The sequence below is a fragment of the Orbicella franksi genome, chromosome 6, assembly GCF_964199315.1.
Source record: "Orbicella franksi chromosome 6, jaOrbFran1.1, whole genome shotgun sequence".
Lineage (NCBI taxonomy): Eukaryota > Metazoa > Cnidaria > Anthozoa > Scleractinia > Merulinidae > Orbicella > Orbicella franksi.
Window position 1 is genome coordinate 27,145,513 of NC_138150.1, and position 20,036 is coordinate 27,165,548.

Consider the following 20,036-nt stretch of genomic DNA (forward strand, 5'->3'; position numbering starts at 1 on the left):
AAGTCACTAACGTTGCTCTAACATCAATCCCAAAACAGCCAGCGTAATACCTATGCATGCTGTTTGCAAAGGAAACCTAAAAAGTGCTGCTAGCTAGATTGGCACTATTCCGTTCATATCACAAGAGAGATGTTACTTTATGCCAAACAAATCATGAAGACTACATGTATTTATGCGTTAGCTAAAACGTGCATCAACCGACCAGCAAGTCGAGAAGAATTATTTCAAGTATCTCCGAGCAGACCAACTAAACACGGCTTATGTGGACTGGTCAAAAGAAAACGACCCGTTTTATTTTTTTGTAGAACGTTGAAGTTATCAAAAACTCAGCGGCTGGAAATAATCTATATAAGAATTAAACGCAGAAAACGGAGATATACCAAAGTACTTTACTCTCAGACTTAATGGAAAAAGCATTTTACCTGTAGCGGGTAATCCCCTTTGGATCATATGCCCAGTAGAACCTGGTATAAAAGACGATTTTTGATTAAACTGATTGCAACTAAGTGCACCAACACAAAATATATATATATATATATAAAACATTGTTAACAAGGAATTTATTTAACTATCAAATTGAGTAATTATCAATGGTGAGGACGAGTTAAAGCGGGCCAATACAAACAATCAGTAGCAAATATAATTACAGCTGCATCATATTGTTGTTGTGTACGGCTCGTTTTCTATTTTTTCTACAATAATGTAATGGTTACCAGGCCATGATCAGCTGTATTATAACAGCAATCATTTTGCTGATCTTTTCCAACATTATAAGAACCTCCCCCTCCTCCACAAGAATCATCTACAAATTTTCCACTGCTTCCTCCGGAATACCCTCCACCACCCCCTCCACCATGACCTGCACCACCACCACCACCAAAACCACCAGAACCAGAACCGTCACTAAGAGACGGCACGAAACTCTGTCCACCCACTCCTCCTTGAAGAAATCCTTTACCCCCTTCTCCACCCGTAAGCTCGTTGTCAACGTTGATCTCAGTTCCATTTCTTCCACTGGAGTAAAAACCGCCGCCGCCACCACCTGAAAAAATAAAATAAGCTGACTCATTCCCATTCGTGTATTTCACGATTCTAAATTTAGCAGTGTCATGCAATGGAGGTTTGCCTAGAAAGATTATCCGGGTTATCCACGCACCATAAAGAAGAAAGGTTATCAAACTATCATGATATTTTTTGTACCTTTCAATAACAAGTGAACAGTTGCGTTTGTTGTTGCTGTCAACCAAATTTTCGACAGTTTCCGACATTTGAAAAGTGTATTTCGACAGCTAAAGTTGAACTGCCAATGAACAAATGCTTTTCTCAAACATGAAGAAAGTTTTGAGATAGATATTAAAGCCGATGAATCGACTGAGGTCTAATTAAATGTGTGTTTTCGGCAACTGACTTTGGTGAAGTGAATATAATCATCCTCATTTTTACTCTCACCTGACGGCTTATCATCACCACTCATTGTAAAGTATCCATTGTTGCCCCCTGACCATGAGTTGTACCCAGGATTCCCCGACGTCTCTGTGCTGGCATCACATTTCTGGTGTCTTGATGTCACAGCTCTAAGGCCTCCACCTCCTCCAGCCACTGTCAAAGGCGTATTGCTTCCTCTCAAGACAAATGTTCCTCCACCACCTCCAGAACTCCAGCCGCTGTTTCTTATTCCTCCCTCTTGACCAACAAGAATTTGAATCATTTCTCCCTCGGATAAGTTGAAAGTGCCAATCATTCTCGCACCTCTTCCTCTGTATTGGGCGCTGTCCTGGTTTTTATCATACCCCCCTGCTGCTCCTACTGCTTCTATTCTGTATTGACCAGTGTACGGCACAGTCCACTGTTGAATACCACCCGACAGTGTTACTTGACCGTCATGATCCTGACCTGTGTAGTGACTACCGAGTGACGTTGGACCATCTTTTCCACTGGTTGCGAGACTTGTAAAGGTAGCAATGAATCCTGAGTAATTCAGAAACATCAACAGTCCGAATTTCAGGACTGGTAACAAATTACGTACCTAAAAACTGTAGCTCTGGTGACAAATTGCCATTTAACGATAGAAATGTGGCAAAACCCATAATTTGTTACAAGTAAAGAAAACAAATAACATCTTGATTGAGCATTTGCCAATAGGCCTTTCAGGGATAGCTGGGTTATTCCAAAGACATAACCGAGGTACTGAGACCAAGCCCAGCTTATGGAAAGGGAGAAAACCTTGAACACAGGAACTACTGATAATTGAGACCAGCGCCATAAACAATGAGTCGGTCAGGCTGCCTCAGTAGTAATGAAAAGGAAAAAAAACTGTGCTGACATTTTGTACCAATTAACAGTCACTATTTTTGCCCACGTGCGTCGAAATAGATCTTTTCCGTATTCCAATCAAGCGGTTAGGTTAGGTTTTGTAATGTTCTCATTTGGGTTATATGGCCAACCAGGTGTGACAATATGATCCAAAATGACAGCGCCCCGAAAAGAGCCCAAAGTGATTTGAAATTTTCAAATATATCTAAACATTTAAAATGCACAAATACATCTTAAACAATTTAGTAAATAATTTGTTCAACAGGGCAAGTTTTCTTTAAGTTGTATAGTCCAGTTCCTGAACTCTCCTTTCTTCCAGCCCCATACAGGGGCTGAATTATATGGGGCGGGAAGAAAGGAGAGTTCAGGAACTGGACTATAAGTTGTAGTTTTAAAAGTCTAACTTAAAAGGAAGATACAGCTAGGGCTTTCCACAAGTTGCCTGCAATTTCTCAAAACGTCGCTCAAAAGTTGCTCAAAAAAGGTCAAAAGTTGCTTTTTGTAAGGAACGTTGCTCAAAAGTTGCTAAAAAAAACAAACAAAAAATTGTGTTGCCCTCTTCCTTTATTTGGTCTGATGCAAAAATATGCAAATTGTACGACAGAAGTAAGTAAGGATCATAAGTAGTTTCTACTCTATGCACCATGCTTTTATTTGTTAATCACTGACTAGACACTGTTTCGATACAGTTTGCAGCATTTTCGCATGCGGCGTGGCCAGTCTGGCTTTAAATGAAAATTTCATTTTTACAATAACTGTCTAATTTCTTGCGCGCTGATTGGCTCATTTTATCATCAATAAGAGTACAGACGAGAAAAATTTGAATTTATGCAAGCTTTCAAGTTCAACTTTCAGCTCTCAAACTGTCAACTTTTTAACCAATGAGATTTTCTGGCCTTTTTTAAGTAGCCAATCAAAAAGCGAGAAAAGCTATTAACAATGTTCGCGTCATTTTGAATAAAATTCACTTCTCTTTGTTTACGGCAAGTTTACGACGTCTTTTACCCTCATTTATTCCCGGCATTTGACCATTTTGGGGTCTTGCCTGCGGCTTGTGGTTCCACAGTCACTTTGACAATGTTATGACCCAATTTATCATCAATAAGAGGACAGACGCATAAAAAACTGACGTCAATTTGTTAATTTGTATGAAATATAATGAAATCACAGCACACTGACTGCTTTTGCACGGCCTTTCCGCACTACTTTATAACATAATAGTCTGCAAGTAGAAACCTTACTTGTTTTTCAGGCATCTACTGTATTCGTTTGATTTTTAAACATTACCAACTCGATCTTGGGTAAGAACAACTGCTCGCATGTTTTTCCCACAAAATAATTTCTCTTATATTTACCAGAGCAGTTTACTCCATTTCCATAAAATCCCTCTCGGCACGTGCAGCTGTAAGATCCTGGGGCATTGGTACACACCGCGTTAACATCACAGATGTGCCGGGTACCTGGACAAAGAAGACAACCTTTACTAAAGCAGATGCCATGTTATTAAAGCTACCTCCAGTTCATTTTGTTTTACCACAAAGAAAGTTCAAGTAGAAATTACAATTAACTTCTACTTTGTTTTCCATCGATCATTTCAATCCTTCTCATTCGACTGGAAGTTTGTATGTAATCATTCCTCATTTAACTCTTTTAATTTTTACGATTGGCATGCATATCGTAATGAAACAGGTCTTCATATCTAACATCGTAGTGAAGAATTTGTTGGGTGTGTATCACAGCCCTTGTACAGCTGCCTATTTCCACAAGAAAATTCCGTATAACGACTGTAGAGAAACAGGCTCGAATAGCATGCATTTATTAATTCCTACCTCGGCCAGCATATTTTACTTTATTTATTTGCCCTGCCGTCAAAGCAACGTTGTAAACCTGCATGGCGGTAATTCTTCCCTTAAACCTTTTCTTTCCAGGTCTAGCTGTCGCACCCATTCTGACAATCTGTTCTGTTGCGAGAGTGATACCAGCTCCGAGATCCCCCTCCTCGACTTTTGTTCCATTCAACCACAGGCTTGCCTTACCAGTCTCGTGATTATAGGAAGAACCAACATAATGCCACAGCTTCGGTTCCAGTGGCAGATCGGTGGTTGAGTGTGTATTTTGCTTGAAACGAGCTCGAAGCTTTCCAGATTTAACCTTCAAGCGAATGCCCCAAGGTTGATTGTTATTATAACTGAAGAGTGGTCCAGACACATTTGTAGTTTCCATATACACCCAACATAACATTGTAATGGAGTGTTTTACGTTTAACCCTCCGTTGTTTGGAAATTCGATGTAACTGTCATCTTGTCCTGAGAAAAGGTACGAGCCAAAGGGCTCACCTTCGGGACCAGGTGCTAGGGAGACATCAGTCCCAGTGGTACCCATGGGCTGTCGATTGTTAGCTTCCCGTGTCTGATACTCGCTGTTCAAGGGGTACAGCGCGATGGGATCTGGAACACTGACGACTACAAGATCAAACAGAGAAAACCAACGGGTGACTAGAAAGGAAAAGATAAAAATCGTTGGATTACGTCTAAACAGGAGGGGTTAAAATTACTGAACAGTTTTGTTTCTCTGTCCATTATTCGCTCGTCAAAAGACTAAGATGGTTCGTTCTCCAGGTTTGAAAGAGGAAAACAATTACGAGAAAGGAATGCTTCACTCTTGTTATGGTTACCAGTGCAGTTTTCTTCCAATCCATCTTTGCACTCCTGGAAGCTTGAAGCACACTCGTCTATATCTAAAACAATGAAATTAGGAATAATTCAGTTTGGGATTTCTGCCCTCAAGATTAGGCTAAGAACAACTGATAATAAATATTACTATGACCGAATTTAAAATTGATTCATCATCTTCCTGGATTAGCTTTTTTGTTTGCTGAGTGCTTCAAGACGAAACTTTCAAACTTCTTGCAAGAACACAACTGGATATATAATAGTATATATATATTTTTACAATGTTATACATGTATCTTGTAGTTACCAGTGCAGTTTATTCCATCCCCATAAAATCCATCTTTGCACATGCAGTTATAGGATCCCCGGGTGTTGTTACACACAGCATTAACATCACAGCTGTGTGTTCCGTTAGTACACTCATCGATATCTGAAGCAACAAATGGAATGTTACTGGAAAACGTTTTATTGAAATGGTATGGTCACGTGTCTTTTCGCTCTGAGACAATTTGTTACAATTTGTTACAATTTTGTTGCGATTAAGGTAAGATAAGTAAGGTACCGTGCAGCTGTACTCTGATAAAGCACGCTGTTTCAGCCAATCAGAGTGCTTCATTTGTTTAATTACAGAGCATTTATGGAACGTTGTTACAGAGACTGTATAGGCACGTAGACGACTTCCCACTAAATATCAGAACAACAAGTCTCTAATATATTCGAGCAGTGTACAGTGTTCCATGATTTAATTTTATTTATTGTATATTTTGTTTGTGTAATTATCATTAATGGCGAGCCAAAAGCATACAGATCAATAAGCCGCTCATATTATTTGTGTCTGTCACTTATAGTGGGTTGTGTGTGTTGTCCAGTTTATAAGTTTGTCATTACTCACTGTCGTAAAATTAAAACACAAAGCAATAGTTACCAGTGCAGTCCAATCCATCTCCATGAAATCCATGTTTGCAAGTGCAGTTATAGGATCCCCGGGTGTTGTTACAAACAGCATTAGCACTGCAGTTGTGTGTTCCGTTAGTACATTCATCGATATCTAAAGCAACAAAACGAATCTAATTGCAAAACGTTTCATTATTGCGTAGTTATTTCCTCACATATATGATATAAAGTAACGTATCAATGTCTGATAAAATAACTCGCTTTTGAATAATAGTTTTAACCAGATGCACGAGATTGTGTTACAGATAGTTACCAGTGCAGTTTATTCCATCTCCATAAAATCCATCTTTGCACGTGCAGTTATAGGATCCCCGGGTGTTGTTACAAACAGCATTAACACTACAGTTGTGTGTTCCGTTAGTACACTCATCGATATTTAAAGCAACAAACGGAATCTAACTGCGAAACGTTTCATTGAAATGGTGTACTTACCAAACTTTTCGCCCTGACATAGTGTGTTATCGCCGGCTCGCATATACTGAGTTATTGCATAGTTATTTCCTCACATATACGACATAAAGTAACTTACCAATATCTGATAAAATTACCCGCTTCTGAATAATACTGTGTTTTGACTAGATGCACGAGATTGTGCTACAGATACTAGTAGTTACCAGTGCACTTTATTCCATCTCCATAAAATCCAACTTTGCAAGTGCAGTTATAAGATCCCCGGGTGTTGTTACACACAGCGCCGTTGACATAACATTTGTGTGTTCCGTCGATACACTCGTCAATATCTAACACAATAAAAAAGATTTCTGTGGAATATCTGTATCGTAACGAAAACGGCTATTAAATTATCTGACCGTAGATCAATTTTTATTATATTCCGTGTGATCTCCTAGCATGTTCTGCCTGTTAGACTTCTAAACAAGATCCGACAACAGCACTCGTAATAGCGACAACAACAGCAACATCAACAACAATAATGATAGCAGCAACAGAAAGCCAACTTTTATAGTTGTAACTCCCTGTACATGTTATAACTTCTCATACTTGATATTTAAGCCCCTCAAAATTCTCATTGATAAGTTGGGTAAGACCACTGATAACAAAAGAATGTATTAGTACCGTGTTCACAGTCATGGCCAGTAAATCCGGGAATACACAAACACTGGTAATCTCTGTCTGTGAAACCGGCCTGGCAGGTTGCGTTGTTCTGGCAAGGTTTCTTTGCACAAGCATTCTTCAACGAAAAGAACAAAAATAGCCGTTATTACAGCAGCATCCATTGACGATATTCAACGGTTAAAACACATAAAAACTGTTAACACTAACTGCGCCACCTCGATTAATCGCATGAAGCGTTGAGAAAGGTAAATTTGTCAAATTCGATCAAGGTAAATTTGTCTTCCTTGAACAGTGAATTTGATGTGCACAAAGTTATACCAAATCTTGCCAACTACACCTTGAATACTTCGCTTTTGCTCAAATTTTAAACGAAGGTGGCAGTACTGGATATAGCTTAAGAAAACTATTATCATTATTATTTAGTAGAATTCTACTTGAATAGTACTACAAATACTGCAATCTGATTGGCTGAGTGATCGCACGCTATCAGCCATTAGTATAAATCTACCAGCGTTCTATCAAGAGTGCCTTCCTCTGATTGGCTACACTACTCACTATCTATTCCGTTGTAGATAGTGTAGTGAGGCAGCGTGTGCTGGGACCACTTCTTTGTGTTTACGACAAGGATTTAGATAAAGTTTGAACGACCAATAGAGATTTATACTAAAACAATTAGATTATGATTTCTATGCGTGATAGTTGAGGCCGTCTACGAAATGGCGACGTTTTTGAGTTTTTCCAAAACTTTAGAGGAACACTTTGAAGCATGAGAAGTCTAAAGGAAGGAGATTTTCGGTTTCTTGACTTAAATTAGATTAAATTAAATCATTGAAAAAAAAAAAAAAGAAAGAAAGATGCGCGCGAACACAACTGCAATTTCAAATCAATCCGAGTGATCTTTCAAAGGCGCGAAGACGGCGAAGTTTAAAAATACGTCGAGAAATAATTGGAAATCGTTATTTGTAGTGAATTTCAGTTAGATTTCTACTAAAACAAATTAGATTATTCGCTCTCGATTTCTATGAGGTGATAGTTGATTCGGCCATCGGCTTCGTCAACTATCACCTCATAGAAATCTCGAGTTTATAATCTAAGTTATTAAATAGTGGCACGTAAATCCCACTGGGGCAAGAAATGTTTCCCTTAGCAACCTATGTACCTCTGCCCAAGAGCCCTATCCAGGCCTGTTATGCATTTAGTGCCAGTTCTGAAAAAAGCTTAGATGCTTAGCTCCAACCCCACCCCCCTCCCCCCTCCCCCTTGTCAATACAGGATTTTGAACTCTTTTCGAGGTCGTGACAAAAAATCCTTAAAAATAAATCTGTTCAGTATTTTAGATTTCAAACTGAAGTTATTACTTTCAACTTTTGAATTTCATGCTTACCTCGGCTCCGCGATACACATAATTTTCGTTCCTCGCGAGGTCGCCTGAGTGTTCGTTGTCGTGTTCATAAGTAGCGTTATTCAGATGACATTTGTGTTGTCCATTTGCCTCTTCCTTCTTGTTAAAATTATAACTGACACAGTTTGGCTCCATGTAGCATTTCAGTTGGCAAATGTCCTCGTTGATGACGTCAATGGTTCGTATCACGCGATTCTCCAGCCGGTAACCATGGATCGGATCAATTGTGAATCGCAAATTACGACAGTGACCTGAAGAATGAAAATTTTGACATGCCTTTATGTTATCATTTGAAATAATTTCTAATAATTTCTAGCGAAGTCAGTAAGATGATAAAGACAATAACAATAAGATGAAAAGTGGGGTCATTAATCTCTTTTTCTGTTTCAGTCAAAATACATGTTTATATTATTTTAAATAACGAGTTATACCTTGCAAAGAAACTTCAACTTTTTTAAGCACATTTAGTGCGTGAGGCTCGAGTTAATAAAGCTATTACTTGAATGGCGCTATAAACCGTAGAGGCAAAAACTCGAAATAAAATTTCAAGGCTCGAAGTATAGAGAAGAAAAAAGAAAGGAAGAAAAAAGAAGAAAGAAGAAAATAGAGAAAAAAAATAATGATAATAATAATAATAATAATAATAATAATAATAATAAAAAGGTTCTTATTGCGCATTTAGAATTCTCAATGCGCTTACAATTGCATATGATTTAAAAGATTGCTCAGGGGGCTTTTATCCAATAACTGATTTTACAAGACAAACAAGAAAAGCAAGGCTTCTGTTTTGGTGATGCGAGAGTTTAGGAGACTAGTTCGAAATTGCTTGTAATTTATCGCTACCGAAATCCTAGGTGTCAAAACCATCTATACACATCTTCCCATACGTAGTAATACTTTCATGTTAAATATAAACGCTCGCGACATGAGAAATGTTTTACCACGTTATATCGTTTTATTTGGATAAATAACCATTGGGCTTTTACAACCCTTATTGTGGATGCGCTACAGGTTTTTAAAAATATGGTTCTTGCCTTAATTCAAGTTATCACTCAGTCTTTTTGAAATATATCAAACTACGCGCGCCAACTGCCGCGGACAAAACCAGCTGGTTGAACATTTAACAAGTTTTTTAGCTCGTCCAAATTGTACCGAAAAAACAAGAAAATTATTTTTAATAAAGACAATTGACTTCTATTTTTCGCCTTAGTATGTATATAGAGAGACTTTTTTGCGTTTCATGTTGTCTAATTCGTATAACAGTTTCTTCGACATACATTAAGCAATACTTTAAAACAAAACTCAAGCTTCATCTGTATGGAAAGTTTCAATAACCATTCATTCTGTCGAGGGACAAAATATTTATTATTCTTTTGTAAATAGTTTTTGTCATTCTTTACTCGATCTATTCATCAATTATTAATCAAAGTCTGGTAAAATTTCGGATATCATATTTTTTTGTAGACTACAACGTACTCAGTCAAGGAAAAGAAAGCAGACGAGTTAAGTAGTTGTTTCTTCGTATCGGCTCAATTCAGTTGATTATCTTTGAATGTTAACTCCGTTGCAGAAAAAAAAAAACTTTAAATGACGTCTTTCCTCTGCAGACACGGATTATTCTGTTTTAAGAATCGAAGATAATTAGGTGAGACTCATGCGAAGGTCTGCCGGCGCTGCGGTATAACTTCAGAGGTAAAAACTTCGAACCTTTATAGGGCTTCAGATTTAAATATTTCGACAACGCCATTATTGAGGCATCTCGAGACGGTGCAGCTAGGAACAAAATTGGAGAAACAGAGAGAATGTGCTGGTTTGGACGGTTTGAGTTAAACAAATAAAATTTTCTTTGGACTCGAGCTAGCCGCTAATTGTGTCAAGTTTATTCTGTATTCTGTATTTTTTTACTGGTTTTATTTTACTGGAAAGTTAGATAACTAGTTACGCCGGAGTTTGAAACCATTATTTAATTTATTATTGGAATATTTCTTAAGCTTTTAATCAAACTTCCATCGTTGTAGTTTTTACAACCTCGGCTTGACTGGCAAAGAAAAACAGGCGAAACTGAAATTATACAGTGTGACTAAATCAAGCAGCTATACGATCGAATAAGCCCAGCTTTTTATCTGAAATTATCTTCTTCGGAACGAAATAATGTCGGCCAAGCTAAAAATTGAAAGTTGAGACACGGAAACCTCGGGTAGGTGAGCAATATCCATACAAAACAAATCACTTATTAAAAATCCTGCTTAATTGTAAACTTGCCTTTACATGCGAAATATTTTTCAGTTTTGATATCTTTTATTGAGGATGAGTCTGAAACTTTTAATTTTGTTTTGACAAGGTGAGACTAACACGAAAGTTGTTCAACAAATTTGCATGTGCATGTCAAAGCTAATTGTGTACTGAATAAATCTCAAGTTAAGTTAAAAAAAAGTTTCGTGTTAGCGGTGTGTTTAATGTTATTTATTACATGTAATGTGGTCGGTCTAATTCTACGTAAACCGTTGATTTTTTTTTTTCTTTAAGAAAGTACTTGGAAAAACAACAAAGGAATTCTATGAAAATAACTAGTTGTTACTTCAACTCAGTTTTAAGAAATATCATCTGCGTTTTAATTCATCAATTTTTCATTTTGCACAAATTTTAGAGTAATTTGCAGGGTAGTTTTGTCAAATGAAAGTTTAATATCTCAGGTAAAAACACCACATTTAATTTCTCTGTTCTCGTTTTATTTTTGAACAACAGAATCAGCCAAATCAACCAACTATGCGTTGAAATTGTCTTTTAACTCGAGCATAATTGTGTGATCTAACTGTATAAAAATTACTGGAGGGTTTCGTTCATATTTTTTATTTAACTCGAAGTACGTCTTTCTTTAGACTGCAAAACAGTCGTACTTTTTGCGAATGCGGGCGACGCTCAATATTCGAACGAAAGGTCTGAAGCGAATGTAAAAACAGCGAGGGAGAATGGGGAGAGACGCTAAAAAATACGACTGTCCGCCATGCATATGTTAAATTCGTTCAAAATTACCTGTTCTTCCAGCAACGGGAAATTCCCATTGGTTTAATTCTGACGCAACTTGTCATCAAATGTCACTCACACCACATCAAAAAGATATAGACGCCGTATCAGTTTCACTGTTAAGACAGTAATTCTCGCGGGAAAATGGACGACGTTGACTCCACGCTTGCGAGCGATTTAGCAGCGGTCCACTTGTAAAAGTTATCATTTTACTCTCAGTATGAACGGCTAGCTCACTTAGTACATTGGTAATATTCCTTGAAATTTATAACTGAAGACGGACAGGACGGGTTTCTCAACGGCCATTCGCATGCATGAATGAGACTGAACAATACTTAATCCTATAAAACTTATAACTTATTACCTTGCAAAATCATAAGGTTTATAAGACGTTTAAGTCTTGTTCAGTCCGTAGCCCCAAGACAGAAATAATTTGTTTGCGTGTGTTTGCTTGCTCTCGGGGTCATTCATGCATGCGAATGGCCGTTGAGAAACCCGTCCTGTCCGTCTTCAGTTATAAATTTCAAGGAATATTACCAATGTACTAAGTGAGCTAGCCGTTCATACTGAGAATAAAATGATAACTTTTACAAATGGACCGCTGCTAAATCGCTCGCAAGCGTGGAGTCAACGTCGTCCATTTTCCCGCGAGAATACTGTCTGTACAGTGAAACTGATACGGCGTCTATATCTTTTTGATGAGGCGTGAGTGACAGTTGATGACAAGTTGCGTCAGAATTAAATCAATGAGAATTTCCCGTTGCTAGAAGAACGGGTAATTTTAAACGAATTTAACATATGCATGGCGGACAGTCGTATTTTTTAGCGTCTCTCCCCATTCTCCCTCGCTGTTTTTACATTCGCTTCAGACCTTTCGTTCGAATACTGACCGTCACCCGCATTCGCAAAAAATACGACTGTTTTGCAGTCTAGCGACGAGACGTCCACCAAAACTTAGGTTTTGTCTAGACGCTTTTGCGCTGAAGGTCTCGTGCGATTGAAAACCGCTGTAAGATGTGGGTGGAGCTGTCAAGCAATTTCTGTCACCTCAGTGACATTATACGATCCTCGCTTACAACGAATTCTTTGTATGAAAAGCCGACAGTCGTTTTCTTGCCTCAAACACCCTACCGGCGTGTGAAGCTCGCGCGCTTCACAAGCGAGGATCGCGCCTTCCGAAAACGTCCAAAAGCGACTATTTTGCAGTCTACTCTTTCTTCAACTTACTCTTAAGAAAGATCATTCGCGCATTACTGCAACTTATTAATTTTTCATTTTGAGGAAATTCTAAAGTAATTTGCAGAGTATATTTTTGCAAATGACGGTTATCGCTGAAAAAATACAACATTTCATTTCACTGTTCGCGTTTTATTTTTGAACAACCTAATTCGACCATTGAACAAACCCGCAAATGGTGATAAGAAGGAGCAGTCATTTCAAGTTTTGCCTCTTCATGAACCTTTCTTCTGGTTGTCAGTCTTGCCTCCCGTTTAGTGTGCACCATTATATTTCCTGGCGCAACATAAAGATTATTTTCTCTTTAATTTTAAAAGATTCATGAAAAATCCGATTAAATGTTAGTTCAGATGAAAACTTTTGATTTTGAAACTTTGATTTGTAAGAAAGACCTTTTACGTTTTTAAGTTACCTTAGTTATACCACGCTCTTTTCCTGAAGCCACTTACCTCTATGACCAGAACTTAAGAACTACATAACTTCAAAACCCAAAACTTTCTTAGCTTCCGTTTTAAATTTTTGAAAACGCCGGTATTAGGCCAGCTCGAGTAGCCCGTGAAGTTAGAAACAAAATTACGGAAAAAAAAAAACAGAAAAAAATTGTGCTGGTGTGGACAGTTTGAGTTAACCAAACGTGTGCTGAAATTCTCTCTGAAATCGAGCATAATTGCCAACCCAGCTGAAGACATCTATACAATGCCATTGATTTAAGCAGCGATACGATCGAATAAGCCAAGCTTGTTATCTGAAATTACAACTGGATTTTTCTCAGAGCGAAATCATGTTGGCCAGGCTAATAACTGAACGTTGAGCCAGGGGAACGTCGGGTACTTGACCAATTTATAGGGAGCTTAAGAAAACCACGACGGCAACGGTAACGGGAACGTCGCTAAACAAAAGGTTTAATGAGCAGAACAATGGCTGTGCACGTCCGTTATAATTCTTGGTACATTTCTTTACCGTCCTCTGCAAAACAATAATGTGAAATGACCAAATTCTGCGTTGTCTGGGGAACGTGAACCACGACGGCTAATTTTCAAAATTTTTGTTTCAAGTTTATCGCTGTGTCCCAGATTCAGTTTCGTGAAGGTTTTGTTCGTGATAAACAAAGTAAATAACTTTAGAGTACCGCGAGATTCATAGGTAAAATGTTAAGTCATTTTTTAATTGACGTTGTTCTCGGCGTCGCCGTCGTTGTTACTTAAACTCCCTTATATAATAATCAAAACACTTTATATTTTATAGAAATAATCCTGCTTAAACTTATATGTTTGACTTTAAATGCGAAATGATTTTAAGTTTTATTCTTAGTCTTCTTTGATGAAGGATAAGTCTGAAGGTTTTAATTTTGTTTTAACATAGTGAGAGAAGTACGAAAGTTGTCAAACAAATTTGCATGTGTATGTCAAAGCCGCCTGTTTAAATTAGGTGAAAGTTATAAAACTTCCTCCTAGCGATGTATTTAATGAGACTTACAGCATGTAATATGGTCGATCTAACTATACGCAAAGAGTTGAGTTTAATTTTCTCCAAATTGCGGCCACGTTTCTGTAACGAAACTTTAAGAAAACAAAAAAAAAGAGTTATAAATTCAGAGGCCAAAACTTTGAAAAAGTATTAAACTTAGTTTTACACTTTTGGAAAACGCCGGTATTGAGACGTCTCGAGTAGGTGCATAAGGTATCCATGAAGTTAGAAACAAAATTGGAAAAACAGAAAAAAAATGTGCCGGTTTGGACGGTTTGAATTAACCAAACGTGTCCTGAAATTCTCTTTATAGTCGAGCATAATTATGTAATTTTGCAGTATTTAAATGAAGAATTAATCGAGGTTTTCGTTCATATTTTAATTAAACTCGGAGTCGAGCTGTTGTACTTTAAAACGTTTCAAAACGAAATTTTTTGAAATGCGTGTACTGCACTCGAAACTTAGACAATTAGCAAAGCTTTTTGAAAACTTTGGTTTTATTGATATATCTTTAAGTTCTCAGCCAAACTTCCATCGTTGTAGTTTTTTCGACCTCAGCTTGACTGACAAAGAAAAACACGCCCAACTGAGGACATCCGGTGCGACTGAATCACGCAGCTAAACGATCGAATACGCAAAGCTTGTTACTTTTTTCAGAACGAAATAATGTTGGCCAGGCTAATAACTGAAAGTTGAGACACGGAAACCTCGGGTGGGTGACCAATTTGTTTCCAAAACAAAACACTTCAGAAAAATCCTGTTTAATGTTAATATACTGGATTTAAATACGAGATGCTTTTCAGTTTTATTTTCAGTCCTCGTTCGATTGAGGATAAGTCACGAAGTTTTTAATTTTGTTTTGACATACGGTAGTGAGACAAGTAAGAAAGTTGTTTAAATTTGCATGTTCATGTCAAAGCCACCTGTTCAATTAGGTGTGAGTTAAGTTATAAAACTTTCTCTCAGCGATGCATTTTATGTAACCTATTATATAAAGTGTGGTCGGCCTAATTCTACGCAAACCGTTGAGTTCGCGTTTTAAGAACTTTCTCCAAATTTGAGCCAAGTTTCCTCAAGGAAACCTAAAGAAAACAAGAAAAAAAAAAAGAGTTACATAAAGTTATAACTCCAGAGGCCAAAAGTTCAAAAAATTATTTTGCTTAGTTTTACATTTTTCGAAAAACGCCGGTTTGGAGACATCTCGAGAAGGTGCAAGTGACACAGCTGAAGTTAGATACAAAATTGGGAAAACAGAGAGAATGTGTCATTCGGACGATTTGAGTTAACCAAATGTCTACTGAAATTCACTTTGAACGCGAGCTTAATTGTGTGAATTTACTGTATAATGTGACAAAGTAATCGGGGTTTTCGTTCATATTTTTATTAAACTCGGAGTCGGTCTAGATCTGTAACTTTAAAATGTTTCAAAAAAAGTTTTTTAAAGTGTGTTAACTCAATATACCTGAAAACTTTATTTCTTATCTGAAAAAAAGCCTAACAGAAGACATATATAAAGTGCCACTGAATTAAGCAGCTATGCGATAGACTATCTGAAATTATAATACAACAGTTTGTTTAAACAATTTTGCGTGTTCATGTCAAAGCCACCTGTTTAAATTAGTTGTAAGTTAGTTTAGAACTTCCTCTCAACGTGTATTTAATGTGAGCTATTACATGTAATGTGCTTGATCTAGTTCTACGCAACCCATGAGTTCGCGTTTTAGGAACGTTCTCCAAATTGCAGCCATGTTTCCTCAACGAAACTTTACGAAAACAAAGAAAGAGTTGTATGGAACTAAACTAGTTGTTCCTTCAACTTAGTTCAAGAAAGATCCTTCGCGCGCTACTGTAACTCATTAATTTTTCATTTTGCGTAAATTCTACAGTAATTTGCAGAGTATATTTTTGTAAATGACAGTTATCTCTGAAAAAATACCACATCGTCATTTCTCGGTTCGCATTATATTTTTGAACAACTGGATCGGCCATTAAACAGACCCGCAAATTGTGATTATTATGAAGCAGCAGTCATTTCAAGTTTCGTTTCTTCACGAACCTTCCTTCAGGTTGTCAAAAACATTAACAAAACAGTCTTGCCTCCCGTTTAGAGTGTACCATTTCGCGGCGCAACACGTAGGGGCCAAACCACCCCCCTAATGTTTATTTTAATTTAGAAGTTGTGACAAAATGTCAGATTATGACGTCATAATTGACGACGTCACCAAAACGTGGTATAATTTTTTGTAAAATCTGACGTAAAGATTATGTCATTGGAAAGGCCTTGACTTGAGGAGTAAAATGCCGGAAACTGTTCTTTGCTATGATGATTATTTTTTGAGATATGGTAAATTAAATATTTTTTTGCTGTCCCCCCCCCCCGGAATTTGCTTAACCATACTGTCCTTCTTAAGGCAGTCTCTCTGGTTTATTTTTTTCAGTTTTTTTCTAGGAAGGCTAATAATCTAGAAAAATAGAAAGCTTGATGTTGTCAAAAATCGTATGGCTTTAGAAATTTGATTTTCGGCTTTGTTAGGATGGTATTAACAGTAAAAAAACGAGTGACGTCACAGGTTATGACGTAACAAAACTAATTTTAACGCAATAACATTTGAGGGATAATTTTTTAGTCCGATTTTCTTCTTTATTTTTGCTTTAGTCATCTGGCACATCACATATGCAACATAGCTGCATTTTCTGGAACAAAATTACGGCTCCAATTTGGGGATTTTTCTCATGGGGAGACCCCATATTTTGCAGAGTTATTTTTCATATTTAAAAATGCCACATTTCATTTAATTTTTGTGATATGGACAAAATTGTTTCAGGTTTCAACTCCCCTTAATGTGCTCTTTCGAACACATTGTAAAAAATATGCATATTAAAAACTTCAAAAGTGGCAAGAAACATGACGTCATCACTGTGACGTCACGACTTTAACATTTACTGACATTTCTCACTAAATATAATTGGCAGTAGGTCTCCTGCTCATCTGCCAAGTTTGGTGTAGAAAGAGTCAATACTTTTAAGTAATGCGAAATAATGTGAAATATCCAAGAACTGACGAAACATTTGGGGGGTGGTTTGGCCCCTACGTGAAAATAAGGATTCTTAATTCTCTTTGGTTTTAAAAGATTCATAAAAAATCGGAATAAATGTCTGTTCAGATAAAAACTTATGATTTCGACCCTTTGCTTTCACAAAGAAAGACCTTTTACGTTTTTAAGCTATCTAATTCATATCACATTTTTTCTGAAGCCCTGCACGTCTTCAGAACTTTACAAACATATAACTTCAGAGGACAAAACTTTGAAAAGTTGCTTAGCTTAGTTTTGCATTTTGGAAAACTCCGTTATTGAGGCATCTCGAGTAGGTGCATGTGGCACCGGTGACAGAAGAAATAAAACTGGAAAAACAGGAAGAGTGTGCTGGTTTGGATGGTTTGAGTTCACCAAACGTGTCCTGAAATTCTCTTTGAACTCGAGCATAATTGCGTGAACTTACTTTCAGTGTAAGTCTTTTTTGACTGAGGATAAGTCATGAAGTTTGTAACTTTGTTTTGAGAAAATGAGTCTCGTACGACAATTGCTAAACACATTTGCATGTGCATGTCAAAGCCACCTGAATTTGAAGTTGAATTTGAATTAGGTGTAATTTCAATTATAAAACTTCTCCTCGGCGATGTATTAAATGTGACTTACTTCATGTAATGTGTTCGGGCTAATTTTACGCACAACGTTGAGTTTTTTTTCTTAAGAAATTGTTTAGGAAAACAAAACAGAATTCTATGAAATTAACTAGCTGTTACTTCAACTTAGTTTTCAGAAAAATAGATTCGCGCACTAACTCATTAAGTTTTCATTTTTTTAAATTGTGGAGCAATTTGCAGAGTGTTTTTTGAGAATGAAAGCCATCTCAAAAAAACAACTCCATGTATATTTCATTTCTCCGATCGCGTTTTTTTTTTTTAACAACATAATTTATGATTATTACGAAACAACAATCATTTCAAGTTTCGCCTCTTGACAAACTTTTTCCAGGTTGACAAAAAAAAAAACATTAACAAATTGTCTCAGTTGCTTGCTTCCCGTTTAGTGCGCACTATCATGTATATATTTTCCGGCGCAACGTAAGGATTGTTTTCCGTTTTGAAAGACTTAACACAACTAGTTTATGAGCTCAATATACAAAGTTGTGTTTGGCAGGTCTAAAAAATTTCAAAGAAATGGCCTGACAAGGTATGAAAGATGACGCCGGTAGAGTCTTATTTTTCTAACGAATGCAAGTCCAGTTCAAAACTCGTCGCTTATCCTGTCAAAGAAAAAAACAAAAATAAGTTGGCTGCTGGTTATTTGGAAAAAGAAAACTTTCCTGTAAGTCTTCTTTTCTTTTTGACACCCAAACTTTACGTTCAGTCAAGACTGTAGTTTTGTAGTTTCTTGGCAAGTAACAATTTCTTTTTCGATCAAAAAAAAAAAATGCTCTAACAATACGTACTGGTTATCGCAGTTACTTTTCACCAGCATACTATGAATTTTTTGATCAGTCTTGAAAGCAGGCGAAGCGCTCATTAGTTTTAACTGATTCACGATCATGTACCTGCAGTTCAGAAATTAACGCAAAATGTAACGACTCTTGTGAAAAGAAGTATTTACATTATTTAATCATATAAACGACGGCACCAAAAGTATTGCTGCTATACATGGACAAAAATCGTGATAAAAACAATAAAGGTAGAATATTTTCTAACAGTGAATGAGAAAAACTTTACCTTGTATACCCGAGATCAGGGAAGCGAACAAGACGAAAACAAGGCCGGAAAATGGAGACAGCATTTTTACGACAGGTTTTCGAAAACTTCGTGAAAACGGTTTGGTAGTGTTACATTCCAGCGAGAAGCTTTGCGGATGGCTCACTGATGGTGTGAATCACGAGCTAACCTGCGACATCTGAAGTAAGTTTAAACTCGTTACGTATTCAGATATGCCAGCTCCAAGGAGTTATCACTTATTAATTATTACTGACTGCTACAACTTAATTGGTTCCCTGTATTGTAGTTGGAGCAGTAAATTGGTTTTTTATTAATATTTACATGTAAAATGATGCCAGCTATTATCTTGGCATACTGTTAATTATCTTTAACAACGCTAATAAAAGAAAGATGTTGCTATGGTTACGTGGTTTGCCACATTTCTAAAAACAAATTGAGTTAAGTACGTTTTTCAGCCGCAATTACCTTTTAGGCCTTACTTAAAATAAAAAAAAGCGAAAGAGCGCGTACTCAAAACGCTTTAAAGAAGCAAGAAATTTGAAAGGGAGGCTTATAATTTATTCGTCCTGTGAACCTTGGACATTACATTTGTTAAACATGAAGCCTCCCAAAACAACAACGTAAAGCCATCAGTCGAATCCATTCCATCGCTGAAGTTGTTAGAAATCAAATATTTACCAGTATCCTACGTCACTGCTTTAGAGCGATATATGTAAAGAAACCGTGTGAAAGTGGCTTACAGCGCTAGTTTCCCCAGCTGTCAAGAGCATTAAACGAAAGGAGTCACTGGATTTGGCATACAAGGCCTTTCTGTCGTTAATGTTTTGTGCTTTTTTTTCTGAGCCTAGACTACCATGACGAATTCAGTAGTTTATTACCAAAACATTTTCACGATACCAAAGATTGGTATATGCAAACGTTTTGAAGACGTCCTAAGCGACCAATATGTGATAACAAAAATAAAATTGTTTCTATCCCTTAAAATGCATTATGATAATCATTTGGCAGGAAATAATTATAGTACAACGCACCTTACCGTAGCCACCCAATAAACTTGTTTGGAAGTCATTCTTAACCAATTACAGCGCGCGAGATTTTGCCTGTAGTCACGCCTCCTTGAACAGGG

The 20,036-nt window shown here is 37.0% G+C and overlaps 1 protein-coding gene across 1 annotated transcript in view; it reads right to left on the reverse strand.

The window, feature by feature from the left end:
- Nucleotides 1–605: 605 nt before the first annotated feature.
- Nucleotides 606–20,036, reverse strand: part of LOC145488934 (uncharacterized) — a 30,514-nt gene continuing 11,083 nt past the window's right edge. The window contains exons 3-11 of the mRNA XM_081467788.1: nucleotides 7,014–7,128; nucleotides 6,554–6,679; nucleotides 6,193–6,315; nucleotides 5,911–6,033; nucleotides 5,293–5,415; nucleotides 5,030–5,050; nucleotides 3,669–3,773; nucleotides 1,450–1,968; nucleotides 606–1,042 (exon numbers count right to left, since the gene is read on the reverse strand). Of these exons, the coding sequence (XP_081323914.1) occupies nucleotides 693–1,042; nucleotides 1,450–1,968; nucleotides 3,669–3,773; nucleotides 5,030–5,050; nucleotides 5,293–5,415; nucleotides 5,911–6,033; nucleotides 6,193–6,315; nucleotides 6,554–6,679; nucleotides 7,014–7,128 (1,605 nt within the window). The 3' untranslated portion in view covers nucleotides 606–692. The remainder of the gene's footprint in view (nucleotides 1,043–1,449; nucleotides 1,969–3,668; nucleotides 3,774–5,029; nucleotides 5,051–5,292; nucleotides 5,416–5,910; nucleotides 6,034–6,192; nucleotides 6,316–6,553; nucleotides 6,680–7,013; nucleotides 7,129–20,036) is intronic.